This window comes from Papio anubis, chromosome 7 (genome assembly GCF_008728515.1).
Source record: "Papio anubis isolate 15944 chromosome 7, Panubis1.0, whole genome shotgun sequence".
Taxonomy (NCBI): Eukaryota; Metazoa; Chordata; class Mammalia; order Primates; family Cercopithecidae; genus Papio; species Papio anubis.
In genome coordinates this window covers 83,448,821-83,464,196 of record NC_044982.1, presented here as the reverse complement: position 1 = coordinate 83,464,196, position 15,376 = coordinate 83,448,821, and the positions used below count along the sequence as shown (strand labels likewise).

Genomic DNA, 15,376 nt, shown 5'->3' with positions numbered 1-15,376 from the left:
CTCCCGGGTTCACGCCATTCTCCTGCCTCAGGCTCCCGACTAGCTGGGACTACAGGTTCCCACTACCATGCCTGGCTAATTTTTTGTGTTTTTAGTAGAGACAGCGTTTCTCCACTTTGGTCAGGCTGGTCTCGAACTCTTGACCTCAGGTGTTCTACCTGCCTCAGTCTCCCAAAGTGCTGGGATTACAGATGTGAGCCACTGCACCCAGCCACCAGCTTTATTTTTGATAACCCACTCAGGCCTGTGGTGAACAGCGCTGGCCAGAACAGAGCTGAAGTCTGCAGTCAAAGCCTAACCCTTGTCCTGTGACTGTCATCTGAAAAGACAGAGTTGATCCATAATTCCTCCATTTTCCCCCTTTCTGCATCTCAGCACTAGTGGTTGTTGATTAAATCAGGTGGCAAGTTGGCCAAACAAGGTCTACCTTTTGATGTATACTTGGCAGCACCCCACGAATCTTTCATCATCAACTGTAAATACTAAAAAACTGTAAATACTAAACAGAAATATTGAGGAAGATTAGTCTCCCAGCAAATAGGAGGAAGGGAAGCTCTTGTGATGCAGGATACATCTGGGAGCCTGCCAGTGATGGTGTTGGGGTGGCTGGCACTGCTCTTTTGTCATGGCCTGCCCTTATCATCTGTTATCATTTATTTTTCCTCAGGAAGAAGTTGCGTCAGTGGCAAGAACAGAATGTTGGGGAGCCCCGAGGCTAGGACAATCAGCACAGACCTAGAAACGAATGAGTCAGACCAGGAACAGAAGAGGCCAAAATCAGTAAGAAACAAAGGGTCAGGAGCTGGGCACAGCAGCTCATGCTTCTAATCCTAGCGACTTAGGAGGCCAAGGTGGGAGATCACTTGAGGCCAGAAATTTAAGACCAGCCTGGGCTACATAGCGAGATGCTGTCTCTAAAAAAATTTTTTTAAACTTAGCCAGGCATGGTGGTGCATACCTGTAGTCCCAGCTACTTGGGAGGCTGAGGCAGGGGAATTGCTTGAACCCGGGAGGCACAGATTGCAGTGAGCCATAATTGTGCCACTGTACTCCAGCCTGGGTGACAGAGTGAGACTCCCAACTCTTTTTTCTTTTTCCTTTGAGACGGAGCCTTGCTTTGTCACCCAGGCTGGAGAGCAGTGGCACAATCTCGGCTCACTGCAACCTCTGCATCCCGGGTTCACGCCATTCTCCTGCGTCGGCCTCCTGAGTAGCTGGGACTACAGGCGCCCGCCACCACGCCCAGCTAATTTTTTGTATTTTTAGTAGAGACGGGGTTTCACCGTGTTTGCCAGGATAGTCTTGATCTCCTGACCTCGTGATCTACCCGCCTCGCCTCCCAAAGTGCTGGGATTACAGGCATGAGCCACGATGCCCAGTTTTTTTTGAGATGTAACCTTGCTCTGTTGCCTAGGCTGGAGTGCAGTGGCACAATGGCTCACTGCAATCTCCACCTCCCGGGTTTAAGTGATTCTTCTGCCTCAGCCTCCCGAGTAGCTGGGACTACAGGCATACGCCACCATGCCTGGCTAACTTTATTTTTGGTAGAGACGGGGTTTTACTATGTTGGCCAGGATGGTCCTGATCTCCTGACCTCGTGATCCTCCCACCTCAGCCTCCCAAAGTGCTGGGATTATAGGGGTGAGCCACTGCGCCTGGCCAAGACTCCCAACTTTAAAAAAAAAAAAAGAGGTGGGGCTCAGTGGCTCACGACTGTAATCCCAGCACTTTGGGAGGCTGAGGCAGGCGGATCATCTGAGCTCAGGAGTTTGAGATCACCCTGGCCAACATGGCAAAACCCTGTCTCTACTAAAAATACAAAAATTAGCCGGGTGTGGTGGCACCTGCCTATAATCCCATCTACTCAGGAGGCTGAGGCAGGAGAATCACTTGAACCCAGGAGGCAGAGGTTGCAGTGAGCTGAGATCGCACCACTGCACTATTGCACTTCAGCCTGGGCGACAAAACGAGATTCTGTAAAAAAGAAAAGAAACAAAAAACAAAAAACAAAAAACCTGAGGGGATGGATGTAAAGTTACACAAGCTTGTCTGGATTTCCCATCACAGGGCCTTTGTATTCACTTATTTAACAATAGTACAGAAGAAGCGATCTCAGCTGTACAAGAAGTAATTCAGTTTCAGAACATTTCTCACTTCAACAAGGTGCATTTTCCCCTCTGGCACTCAGTTGTATAAATCTGAACTCTTTCCCTCTCACTCAGAGATCTCCTCTATGTATTTCCCAGGTTGGCTGGCACAGTCATCTTAGAATAGCCCCCAAATGTGGAATTTCTGTTGTCAGGAGTCATCATTTCCAGTATGAAACTCACTGAGTGATAGAAAATGAGGACTAAAGATCAAAGATTACTAGATTAATTTGCCTAAAACCAATTCCCCTAAAACCAATTAGTCTAAAATAAATATTTATCAAATCTGCAGCATTTCAAAAGGGTTTAGCAGATTCACCCTCTTAGTTATTACTGTTGTCTGTATAACTTTTCATTGTAAGTCAACCGAATATGCCTCATGCCTATTCATTTGTTTAAGATATACTGGCCTTTTAACAGTAGGAATGTAGAAGTTAGACCAAAGCATCAAAATCACATTGAACTCCATTACATTTTTCAAGGCATTTAATTTGTAAAGGAATATTGGATTAAGAAACAAAAAAAATGATACACAAAATGCCTGTACCAATTGTATTTATTGCTAGAAACTTTAAACTTTTAAAAAAAGTTTTTGAAAGGTAGATAACATAGAAAAAGACATCCATAAAGGTAGGAAGCAATCTCATCATTTACAAAGTGCTGCAAATTTGATAAATTTATGTTGCTGATAATAACTCAGAAGTACTCTTGGATGAATAGATATAAATCCTTGAAATATCCAAAGCAAGACAAAAAAGAATAGGACACCTAAATGGATATAAACACACCAAAATACGAATTGAGCTTTTGGCAAATTAGTCATTAAGTCATTAACTTTAAGCAAACAAGTTTTCAGTAAATTGGTTTTAAGAGATCTAGCTTTAGGTGAACTAGTTTCAGGCAAACTGACTAGTACCAAATCAGTGTTTTGCTCCCTCCAGTTCCCCCCAACTGTAGTTTTGGGATTGTGATGGATGCAATCCAGGACCCCTCTGAGAGGTGGCAAGTGAGATTCTACTAGGAAACCAAGTGTACAAGTGACCTGAGAAAAGAGTAAGACAGAGTGCGTGTGTGTGTGTGTGTGCGCGCGCGCGCGCGCACATGTACACAACCACACATGCATACGCTGGGCTGTATGGCTCAGTGCACCTAAACTTGGGAGTGTAGCTAAGCTGAAGCTTCCTAGACATCCTCACAACAAGCTCCACACCCACACAGACCTGCTTATTACCTACCATAGCCAAGGAGAAGAGCAACCACGTACAAGCACCTACCTAGCCTCCCCAGACCCACGTGAGTCCCTGAGAAACAGGGAATATAGGCAGCAACCCCACTCAGAGCTGGTCCCCATTCTCAGCAGACAGATGAGGAGCTCTCCTAGTCCTTAGAAGAAGGCCAATAAATAACTCATTAATGAGGTCCAGAGTTTCTACTTCTTCATCCAGATATAGGTGCGGGACCCCATATCTGACACCATGTGTCACAAAAAAAGTGAGGAGCTTAAATTTGGTTGCCTAGCAGGAACTCACCACCCTAGACTTGCTGCCTCTCAGGGGGATCCCATCCTGCATCAACCACAACCCCAAAACTCTGGGGTTTGGGGGAGCTGGAGGGAGAATTACACTTTGATTTGGTTCTAGTTAGTTTAGCTGAAACTAGTTGATTTAAAGCTAGGTCCTCTACTCTTGGAATCCGGGACCAGAACATTATGTGACTCATGCACAATCATATACTAGGCCAGACACAGTGGCTTATGCCTGTAATCCCAGCACTTTGGGAGGCCAAGGTGGGAGGATCACTTGAGCCCAGGAGTTCAAGACTAGCCTGGGCAACATGGTGAGATCCCATCTCTAAAACAAACAAAATATATATACTGAAGATACAGAATCAGATGTTCAGAAAGTACTGGAACCCTCCTGTGTGTGCCTAAGCTCAGGATGCACACATGGGAAAAAGGCCAGTCACCCCCACCCTGGTAAATATAAGGTTTCTCTTCCACAATCCATTTGGAATGTCATGATCTTTGGGTCTCCAGTCCTTGGGGTCCTCCCCAGAGGACTCTTTTGCCAGGCCTGTAGAGTGCATTATTTGCCTTGGCTGGCCTCAGAGGAGCCCACTGGCCAGAGCAGTTTGTCAGTGGTGGTGACAGCAGCAGCAGTGATTGCAGCTCAGATATAGTTGGCAGGGGCTTGTCGGGCATTGAGCCGCTGCATGTGGCAGCCATGGCAAAGCAAGTGCCCATCCAGAGGGAAACAGCAGCAGCCTTCCTCATCACTCAGCTGCATCCGGCAGTCCTAGGGAAGAAGGCACCTAGTTCACCTCAGCCCAGGCACCTTGGATACTGAGGGCATCTTAGGAGTCTGCCCTGCTCAACACCTGACTCCTAATAACTGGAAGAAAGGGATGGGGTGGGAAGGGCAGGATGGAAGAGCAATCTGAGAAAATATTAATACCTCAGCTGGACACCAGGTGTCGCTGCTGCAGCAGAAATAATGACACAAGTCTGTCTTTACAGCAGTTTGACCAGACTTGCTACTCTTAGAAAGTCCTGACTCTGGGAGAGTCGGATTCAGAAAGGACTAAGCAACTTGGACCAGAGAAAGTGGCTGGAGGGGACAAAAAAAAAGGCTGAAGATAGGTCACAGTATCTTTCTGGTTTCCCATGCCCTACACCTCTCCCATAGATGTCTGGTTGTTGCAGGACTTGACTCCTACCCTCTTCCCATTTCTACTTCTTCTCCAGCACTGCTGAACCCCAACACTCACCTCACAGTGGTAGCACTCAAAGTGATAATCTCGGTCCATGGATATCACTCTCACGATGTCCTCACAGCCCTGAAACATGCAGACCCCCATGGAGATGAGAGCAGCATGTTGCTTCACCTCCACCTCCCTCATATATAACCCTTCCCACCCCATGGGAAGATCATACAAATGGCCCCAGAGTCTCTCTGCAATCACCTGTAGTTTTAAGATGCCTCTGCAAATCCTACCAGAACTCTCCTTATCTCCTTCACTGGGCTGCCCCCATGTAGCACACTCCCTCTGTACAAGAGCCCTGGCCTTACCTGCGTCTCCCAGTTGTGGGGGAAGGAAAGGGACAGGAGGCATAAATAAAGTAGGCTAGGCTGGGAACAAGGGAATCCAATAAGATCTGGCTTCTCTCCGTAGGTACATCCTCTACACACAGCTTAAATCATTTCTGACCCATTCCTACCAGTGCTGAGGATTCTTCCCACCTTTTTCCAGCCCCTACATCTGCAGTCTGGTGACCTCAACCTCAAAGAAAGTCTCCTCCTCTGGACTGGGATAGAAGAGATAGAGCCTGGGCCCAGTTAGGCTTTCAGACATGTCCAGGCCCGGATGTTAGGGTCAGGGTGGTGACCCCAAGAGGCAGAGTCACACGGGAATCTTCACAGAGTACATTCCTTGGCACTACCGCTTCCGGCAGGAGGCCAGGCAGCATGTCCCTAACCCTACGCCAGAGGCAGTGGCACTGGCTGGCCTGAAGGAGAACCCAGACATACTGACCTCAGAGGGGAGGATGGGTTGGCCACAGGCTGCACACTTAGGAGCATAATTTCTGAAAGACAGAGGGAAGAGATGAGCTGAGGTTGGGGAACCCCTGGACCCAGTTCCACACTGCATCCCAAGGGGTGGACTCACTTGTGATAGTCGGTGACACAGTATACTTGGTTGGAGAAGTCCACTGTGAAGGGGATGCCATCCAGGCACTTGTTGCAAACAATGCATCGGAAACAGCCTGGGTGATAGGACTTCCCCATTGCTTGTAGGATCTGGCTCATGGGGTAGCAAGAGAATCAGTCTCCCTCCAGTCTCAGTTCTCCAGCTGCCCATTATGCTCCTTATTACTCCCATTAACCTCATCCAACCCGCTGCTATACTCCTAGAAACAATGCTATGTAATGTGGGGGAAGAAGTCTTAAAATGGAGGCAGAAACCCTGAAAAATGCCTGAGAGAGCATTCAGGCCAGTAGTGTTTAACTCTGGCTGCATATAAGGATCATCTAGGGAGCTTTTAAAAAACATCAACGCTTTGGCCCTCCTCCAGGCCTATTATCACAATCTCTGGTGATGGGATCCAAACACTTTTTTTTTGTTTTTTGTTTTTTTTTTTAGTTCTTCCCAGCTGATCTGCTAGGCTACCATGACTGATAATCACTGATTTAATCCTATCTCTCCTTTTTATAGAAAATAAAACTGAGTCCCAAGTGATTCTAACCAGTAGCAGAAAGGGGATTAAGACTCAGGACCCCAGGCTGGGCACGGTGGCTCATGCATGTAATCTAGCACTTTGGGAGGCTGAGGCAGGAGGATCACTTGAGGCCAGGAATTCGAGACCAGCCTGGCCAACATGGCAAAACTCGTCTCTTCTAAACATACAAAAATCAGCCACGCATGGTGGCGCACACCTGTAGTCCTAGCTTGGGAGGCTGAGGCACTAGAATCACTTGAACCTGGGAGGCAGAGGTTGCAGTGAGCCAAGATCATGCCACTATGTCAGAGCGAGACTCTGTCTCAAATAAATAAATAAATAAAAAGACTCAGGACCCCACACTCCTAGCTCAGGCTGGAAGGCCTGGCTGTGCCTGCAGAATTAGGAAGGGGCCAGGTTACAGAAGCCTGGGTTGACAGGCTTTTGAGCCCAGACTTGATTCCATAGGCAGAGGGAAGCCACTGTAAACAGCTGCTCTGGGGAGGAATGGGATGAAAGTGATTCATCTGGTGACAGGCTTCTTCCCCCAACCTTCTCTCAGTATCCATTTAGTCCCTGATTCCACTCCTCAGCCTCACAGTGAGAGTTCTCAGCTGAAGGCACTTTACTTACCTTCTCCAAAATCAAGTGACCACAGACACAGCATTTCTCAGCTGCCTCCTGAAACCCTGAAAACTAAAGTAAAAGACAAGACAAAGGGAGGCTGTTATCAAACTGAGAATGATGGGTGGTACTCCAATGGCCCACCAAGAAGGGGGTCAGTATGGAAACCAATTCCAGGTCCAGGTGACCCTTACTCACCAGATAATCTTCCTCACAGTACACAGAGCCGTTGACACTGTAGAAAGCCTTGCAACGCAAAGTTCGCCCTAGAAACAGCAGAAAAGGGGCTGGAACCTATCCCACAGCCCAGGTGCAAGACTTCTGGGGTCACTGCTCCCCAGTGCTGCATAATATATTTAAACCTGGACTTTGTACTTTTCCTCCTAACTGCTGTCTGTCCTTCTTCCCCACACAAAAATTCCATCTGATGCAATTCCAATTTGCTTTGGCTTCATTCCAGCCAACTTCCCCTCTCTTCTGCTTGCTGCTCCTCCAGCTCCTGCCTCCTTAACAGTTTTCTAGGGCCCTCCCCTAAACAAACTGCCTTCCTCTCCAGTGCATAGGAAGCCACCTGGGAGAGTAAAGCCAACTGCATGCTGGAATACATGAGCTCTTAATAAGGTACTATATTATTTGCATAGAGAGAATCACATTGTTACAGGCCTTGCCCTCTGGGACCCTTCAACCTAGAAGCCTCTTCACCTGAGCATGTCTATCCTGCTCTCAAAGGCCTATCTGTCTCCTTCCAGGGACAGACTCTATGGAGGTCAGGACTGGAGTTACTGCAGGACAAAGTGCTTTGTTTGGAAGCAAAGCAGGTCCCCTTTCCTGTTTGTTTAAGGCTGCCTCCCTAAGCTTAGAGGGACCCAGAGTCTCTAGGGTAAGAGACAACCCAGGATCTTCTTCTAGCAGACAAGGCAGGACCATTCCCCATGTGACCAACCCCCAGGAACTGCTCCCAGGTGTCTACATTATCAGGGATAGGGGAGGAGTGAGAACAGGTGGAGCATGAGCAATTTTCCCACCTTTGCCTTCTTCCCCTCAAAATCCCCACTTCCAATTCTGTCCAGTGGGTTAGGAAAGCTGACTTAGAAGCTCATGAGACACAGGGGAGGAAAGAGAGGGAAGGAGATATAGCCAGAAGAGGCCCTGTAAACAGAAGGATAGACAGACAGATGAGCCTAAAGAGAACCAGGCAGAAACTGGGGGAGTGAGAAAAGCTGAGTGCTGAAGTCAGACAGGCAGAGATAGGAGATTAAAGGTTTAGCAAAGGAATCAGAATGGGTAAGCAGTGAGGAGGGGGTAATGAGGGAGGGGAGGGGGGCAGTTAAGGCCGCTGGGAGCATCCCCCCTTTCCAAGTGGGCCTCCTGAGCTAACAGTGGCAGGCATTCCTGGAGCGTGATGTCATCAGCTTGGCATGGCCCGGTGGCCTGCACTCTAGTGAGGTGGCTGAACTCTGACCAGCCAAGAGAAAACCCCCCTCTCCGCCCCCAGCAGCTCCCCACTCCCCCAGCCTGCCCCCACCCTCCCCACATTCCAATCTTTCACTGTCGCCCCAGGCAACTTGGCTGCCCAAGACCAAGCCCCACCAAGAAGCTGGAGGGCCAGGCGAGTCCAGGATGGGCAAGCAAGGAGGCATGAGAAGGAGAAACAGAGGTAAGGAAGGAAGGAGGGACTCCAGAAAGGAGACCCACCAGGGGAAGGGAGAGCCAAGTAGAGGGCAGACAAGGAAGCAAGAGAGGCGGAGCAGCTGCGGACCTCCAGACACTTGGTGGGGATCCAACAGCTGCTCTGTGAGCAAATGAAGAGGCAAAAGCTCTCCTCCTGTTCCCTATAGCACTTGTGTGTATGTGGGCAGGGGAGGGGAGTGCTTGAGTGTTGGGGCTACACTCACCACAAGAGCAGCAGACAAAGCACTGGGTGTGGTAGAGGCTGTCCAGGGCCTGGCAAGCATTGCTCTGCCCATAGATGCCTTTGTTGCACTTGATACAGGTGCCTGAGAAGAGAAAAGAGTGTCACACTCTACTCCCCCAGGTCAAAACCAGGGATTCCCAAGCTTTCCTGACTGCCCTTTCCTGATGTGCCAGGGGTCACAGTCTCCCTTTGATGGGCTCCCTTCTGAGAAGAGAAGATAAGAAGTAATGACATGTAGCAAGATCTTGGTTGAGCAGATCCATTCTTGTTTAATTACTCAACAGATATTTTCTGAGCATCTATTTTGTGCTTAACACAGCACCACTACCTGAGGAAACCTGGAGAAGGTCAGAGATATGGTCCCTGGCATTCAGATGCTTAGTTTCTGTTGGGGAGAAAAGATTATACAGGCAAGGTATGATCTCTGTTGCAGTGTGTAGGATGAATGGCCAAAGATGCCGGTCCACAGGTGCTCAGCAGCAGACTTGAAAAAACTTTCTAGAGAAAGCAGGCTAGGCCCAGAAAGCCTCTTTGGGACTTCAGTTTCCCATCAGTCAAACGAGCTGTTCAGTTATAGAATGATTTCTCTCTGCTGCAGACTTCCAAGGATGGAGAAAAGGATCTGGCTCAGCAGAGGGCTCTGTGCAGAGGGGACCATGTGAGCATGACTCCTGTGGGGAGGTGACTGCTGAGAATGTAGGGTGTGTTCCAGGAACCAGGGTTGAACAGGAAAGCAGGGAGAGTAGCAGAGCCCCTGATGCCTCCTAGTCGCCTTCTATCTTGGGAAGAACACAGAACTGAACTGCTTGCTATTCTCCAAAGTCCCCCGCTAAGATATATACACCTGGCTCTGGGACTCGCCTTTCCTGGGTGTGTTCTTCCCTCCCTCCACTCCCCAATTCCAGGCCCATGAGTGAGGGCTAGGGCCTGTCTTTGGGGAGCAGATCCCAACGGGCCCGCCCCACCTCTCCCCCTCGGCAGGCTGCCACACTCCCTGCCTGTTGGGGCCCATCCCAGTCTTTGCCCAGGGGCTTGGGAGCCTGTGCAGCAGCTGCAGCAACTGATGGGCCCAGACCTGTCCTGCTCCCACCCTCTGGCAGCTGGGCAAGGCTGAAGCCAAGGAAGAGGGCCCCTACTAGGGGTAGGAGGAGGGTACAGTCAAGCTGGGGCTGGCGGCACAAGGGGTATGTAGGGGTTGTCAAAGGAGGCAATCTCACTCCCAGGGAGATGGGGCCCCCATCTCTGAATTCAAAATGTGGCTTCCTCATGGAAGTGAAGATCTGCCCCAATATTGCCATGCCAGGGGGTCCCGTCAGAGCCGTTCTTTAGGAAACCTTGGACATTATGGGAAGAGCAAATGAAACTGCTCAGGCATGTTGGCCTTACCTCATCTAACCCAGCATATCTACACCTATGTTCTTCCTGCTCTTTTATTGCAGTTTCTCTGAGTTCCTTTCTTCCTTTTGGCTCTGATGGTTCAGCCAAAAAGACTTCTTTACTAGCCACCTCTCCTGGGCCTCAAAACGAAACTGCTAAATGGGCCCTGTCATTCAGTCTTCCTTCATCAAAGCGGTTTGGCATCATCTCCTCTGGGCTTTCCTCTCGGTGGATTTGGAAGTGGGGAAAAGAATGGGGGTGGAGGTTGGGGGTTGAGTTATGCAGCGCCCTTGTAGCCTGCCGCCCTGCTACCTCTGAACCTCCTACCCAACCATCCCTCCCTGGCCGCGTTCCTCTTCCTATTCACTTTTCTAGCCATAGAGTTCTACAGCATGGGGTCCAGGAGTGGGGCACCAGTGGTGAGAAGAGATGCTTGGAAAAGTGAAAGAGGCCCACAGCCCTTAGGGGGTAAGCCTGCCACTTCTTTCCAATCACAATCATATTCGAAGTTTTTTAGGTGTGTAGTAGTGCCTGTGAATTCTGACTAAAAGATCTTTCAAGACCCTAATGTTCCTCATAGCTGAGACATATAATCAATCAATACTTTTTGAACAGAGTAGGGGAGGGAGACAGCGACCAGGTTTCCTTAACAGTGTCAGGAAGTAAGGCGCTACTTCTAGCCTGAATTCTGAGAGGTTATAACCAGAATTCAAGATCAGGTTATTTCTGGCAATAACACAGGGTCGTTATCCATCCAGAGGTAATGGTGTCCCAGCAGTCATCGCTTTTGCCCTGACTTCCGGAGGATGGGGAAAATAGAGGCTGGTACTACTGGGTCTCTGATTAAATGCCCACGCACGCACCTAGCCAACAGGACTGGGGAGGGACAGCAGTTAGGTCCCTGGACGCTCCATCCCGCCTCCCAGGCTCCATTTCCCCGACAGCCGCCACTACTCTTGTGTGTGCTAGGGAGCGCCCCCCATCCCCGAACCCCACCCCTCCGCCGCCCCGCCCGTGGGCACCTGGAGCGCCCGGGCAGGAGTCGGCACGCACGCGGCCAGCCTGCCCCGCCCCCCCACCCGCGCATTCTCCGAATTCCTGCGGGCGGAGCCTGGGCCCGGGTGGGGGCGCGGCGCGCACAAACCTCCAGGGGCACCGCCGTGAAGGGGGGAGCAGGTTGGGGGGGGATGCGCCCTCACTGCCCCACTTGGTCCTTTACCTACGAGGCCTCCTGCCGCGAAAAACCGAGGTTCAAATGCTTGAGAAACGGACTCACGCGATACCAGGAGGGTTAAATTTAGCAGAAATAAGGAGCCCTGGTTCATTTGAAAACTAGCAGGAAGGGGACAGTGCTCTGGGGCCGCCCCCATCCATCCCTCTTGTTTCTTTCCTAGTCCCGCGTCTTCACTTCGGACCCCGGGGCGCCGGCACTTTGGGCCGTCGGGGCAGTGGAGAACCGAATGCCGTGACGGGTCCCTTCCCGTCCCTAACCACTTCTCTCACTCACCGAAGTAGTCCTCCCTGGCCTCCGACTCCCGCATCCTGGCCCGGGCGGCCTCCGGAACGAAAGGACCTGGCGGCTCCTCCAGACCCGACGGCTCAATCCCCGAGGGTTCTCCGCGGGCGCCAGCTTCTCGCCCACTGGTGCCCACCGTCAGGCGAAGCAACGCTGTTAGCTCGTCCTGGTACCGGGCGCCCACGGCGCAGTCCCCGTAGCCGGTCACAGAGTGTCGTCCGGGTTGTGCCCCCCGTCTCTCCAAAGGCCCCGCCGCTCCCACTCCGGCCCCGGCTAGAGCTCCAGGGCTGCCCAGGGCCGGGGGATACGAGTGGCGGCTTTCCTGGCAGCCGAACCCCGCGGGCCGCTGAGCGTACAATCGGTCCAGGGCGGCATGGAGCTCCGGATAGGCGGACGGGACCCCTCCGGGAGAATAGCCTGCCGGTGCTGCGGCCAGCGGTGGGCCAAACAGGCACGGCCCCGCTGGCAAGGGGCTCCCGTGGCGCTGGTCGTAGCCCATGCTGATGCCGCTGGTGCGATTGCTGCAAGGCCGGCTACCTCCAGCTCCGCCAGCCCCCGCCCCGTCCAGCAGCAGGCTGCCCCGGGGGCTGGACGGCTTGCTAGCGTCGCTGGCCGAGCTACTGGCGAAGCTGGAGCGGGGGCTGAGGGCCGGGGCCGTGGCCTCCAGCCGAAAATCGGGGGGCAACGACTGAGGTAGAGGCAAGGCCCGGGTGGGCGGCGGCCCCCCGGGAAAGGAGCCTTCGTAGCGCGGCGCCTCAAAGGAGCCGCGCTGATTCCGCTCAGCGTCCAGGGAACCTTGCTCCCGGGCCGGCTCTAACGGCTCATCCCCAGGTCCCCCAGTAGCTCCTCGGGGCCCTGACTTCCTAGGTCCCCCCAACCCACTTAGGCGCCCCTTGCCCGGCCCGGGGGTCCCGTCAGACCCAGACCGGCTAGATTCACCCTTTCTGCGGCCGAACTTCTCCAGCAGGCGACTGGCTTTCTCTCCTAACCGCTCCATGCCCTTGGGTCTAAGGCCTCTCGCCCCCTTCCCGCCTGGCACCCTGTGGCGTCTCGGCGGCCGGTTCTCTTTCCCTGCAGCCGGACTCTGGTTCCCCAGGGGCACAGGGGAAGCACAGGGGCTTAGCCGGCGGCCTGGATGCCCGGCGCCAGGAATCCCACAGCATCCCCCAGCGGGAGGGGCTGCGTCCCCTCGCGCATCTGGGGCTGAGCGGGGCTAGCAGGGCCTCTGGCCGCGGCTGTCCCGTCCACAGGTCTATCTGTTCACGCGTCGACTCGCCCGACTGCCCCACTCTCCCCGGCCCCCGCCCCCCTCGCTCTCACGCTAGCCACGGACCGAACTTCTCTCCCAAACTTTTGTCTGCTTGGCCGGATCTACTTTCCTAAGAGGGCGGAGCGCGGTGTGTGTGAGAGGGCCGGGGGTGTCCGCGCAGGAATAGCTGGTGTGCGTGCAGAGAGGGCGCTGGCGCTAACTGCCCTGGATGTGGAGGCCCGCGGACTGTACATGAGAGGCGGGCAGGGGCAGTTGGGGCAGCTGCCCCTACATCACTCAAGAATTGAAACAGGAAAGAGTGGAAGTAGGGGACGGGGACTCTTTGTCTGCAGTTGGAATGCGCGGAGGGGCATGGTGGAATGTGTCGCGGCTTGGGACCCGACGACAGGAGGCATGTTCTGCGCTAGCACCGTGACTTTGTTCCCAGCGTGGGGACTGTGGGAGAGATGGAGAGAGACTGGTACAGAAATGGTGAGACAAGGAGAGAGCCATAAAGAGGAAGACAGAGAGAAAGAAGACAAATGCATAAAGAGGTTCAGAGACGTGTACGCAAAGACAGTCCTGAAAAGCGACGAAGCCCACAGAGAGAGGTGGAAGACAGGTAGCGAAAGAAAGGGAGAGCTGGGGAGCAAAGAGGAGTGTGGACGATGCAGAGACCGAAGGGTGCGCAAAGGAAAGGACAAGCTTGACCGGATAGAATGAGAGACAAACAGATAAACTGCAATTAAAAGGCACCACCTTCTGGACCCAAAAGTTTTGTGATGGTGGAGAAATTTTGTGTCTGTAAAAGCAGTGAAAAGGAGTGAGGAAAATGGGACTAATCTCTCCCTTGAGAGGGAGGGAAAGAGATCTAGTGTGTGTGTAGAAGCAGTGAAAAAGAGTGAGAAAAAGGTTTGGGACTAATCTCTACCTTAAGGGTAGGACAGTTAGAGGGATAGACAGACACCCCCTGGTGTTGGGAAATGAGATTTTTAGCAAACATTTCAGGTGATTATGGAGATTGAAGGCCTGGTTTTAGGGCCAATGAATACCTTCCCCCGTTGGTTTTGGTCGACAGAAGACTGGTGATACGGAGTAAGTATTAAGAGGAAGAAAAGAAATGCCATGTAGAGGATTTGCAAATGAAAAGGAACAAGATGGAAAAGAGACTGATACTATTTTAGAAGGATCAAGAATAAGGAAAAGAAACCCTGGCTGAAGCGGCGGGGCGCGGTGGCTCACGCCTGTAATCCCACCACTTTGGAAGGCCGAGGCGGGTGGATCATGAGGTCGGGAGTTTGCAAACAGCCTGGCCAGTATGGTGAAACCCCGTCTCTACTAAGAATACAAAAATTAGCTGGCGTGGTGGCACACACCTGTAGTCCCAGCTACTCGGGAGGCTGAGGCAGAAGAATCGCTTGAACCCGGGAGGCGGAGGTTGCAAAGAGCCGAGATTGCGCCACTGCACTCCAGCCTGGGTGACAGAGGGAGATTCCGTCTCAAAAAAATTTAAAAAAAAACAACCAATTAATTTTGCCCAGACTAGAACATCAGGGGCAAGGGGCGGAGGAAGTAGAATGGAGAAGGAAAATGACTGCTTTGTATTTAGATAGTAAACGAGTATGAAAATTATATGCAAACAAGTTGTGCATATTATTTTCATCTCAACATTTTGAACACCTTTTATAATCTTAGTGTAGCCTTAGGGAATGTGGAAAGAAAGGAGGTTAATATCTTTTGGGAAATTAATTTGTGCCAAACTATTTGGCTTCTTTGTCCTAGTTGCATTGTCTCCCTGACCTCATCTCCCCTGAGAATCAGCCTCTCTGTTTCCCTGGTCAAGGCCACAGCTTTTCTCTGATCCTGAGGAGAGTTTCCTACCAGACTGGAAGCAGGGAGGACTGAAAGCACTAGGAACAGAGGGGAGCTATCAGATTGCATCTAAAACCTGCTGTGAGCAACATCTTCAGAATTAACCATAATGTGTTCCCTCCTTTCCTGCGTCCAGATGGGGAAGGAGAACCTTGATTCTTCCTTCCAATTGCATCCAAAATATCCACACAACTTCCAAATACTAAGATTTGGAAGCTTTGATCCTTTGGGGTGAGGATGGGAGAGGAAATCTTATGAAATGCTGAGAAGCCATTAAAGGAGGCCCATGCAAGAGGTGGTGGTAACAATGGGCACAATTGGGATGAATAGCCTGTGTTTTCAAGGGATAACTGGAAGCAGAGATGAGTGAAGGGGAAGAAGTAGAAGACGCATATGCTAATAGGGCATGCTCCAATAGTGCTCATGACCTCAGGTGGCCTCTCCAGAGTCTGAACTGGAG

At 51.6% G+C, this 15,376-nt stretch overlaps 1 protein-coding gene and 1 long non-coding RNA gene across 3 annotated transcripts; one reads left to right on the top strand and one right to left on the bottom strand.

Annotated features, from left to right (window-relative positions):
- Positions 1-2,050: 2,050 nt before the first annotated feature.
- On the bottom strand, positions 2,051-13,163 carry AJUBA (ajuba LIM protein). Of its 2 annotated transcripts, XM_003901572.5 has the most exons (8): positions 11,787-13,163; positions 8,883-8,984; positions 7,186-7,253; positions 6,997-7,059; positions 5,814-5,944; positions 5,679-5,730; positions 4,914-4,982; positions 2,051-4,441 (listed from the first exon to the last, which is right to left on the bottom strand). In XM_003901572.5, exons 1-8 carry the CDS (start codon positions 12,790-12,792, stop codon positions 4,316-4,318), a joined length of 1,617 nt encoding a protein of 538 aa, XP_003901621.2. In that variant the 5' UTR covers positions 12,793-13,163; the 3' UTR covers positions 2,051-4,315. The 2 variants fall into 2 exon arrangements, with proteins under 2 accessions (XP_003901621.2, XP_009209414.1); XM_009211150.4 differs by lacking the exons at positions 8,883-8,984; positions 11,787-13,163 and adding an exon at positions 8,013-8,415.
- Positions 8,518-9,758, top strand: LOC110743740. The gene is made up of 2 exons (XR_002523249.1): positions 8,518-8,644; positions 9,501-9,758. It is a non-coding gene; the product is annotated as an uncharacterized LOC110743740 (long non-coding RNA).
- Positions 13,164-15,376: the final 2,213 nt, after the last annotated feature.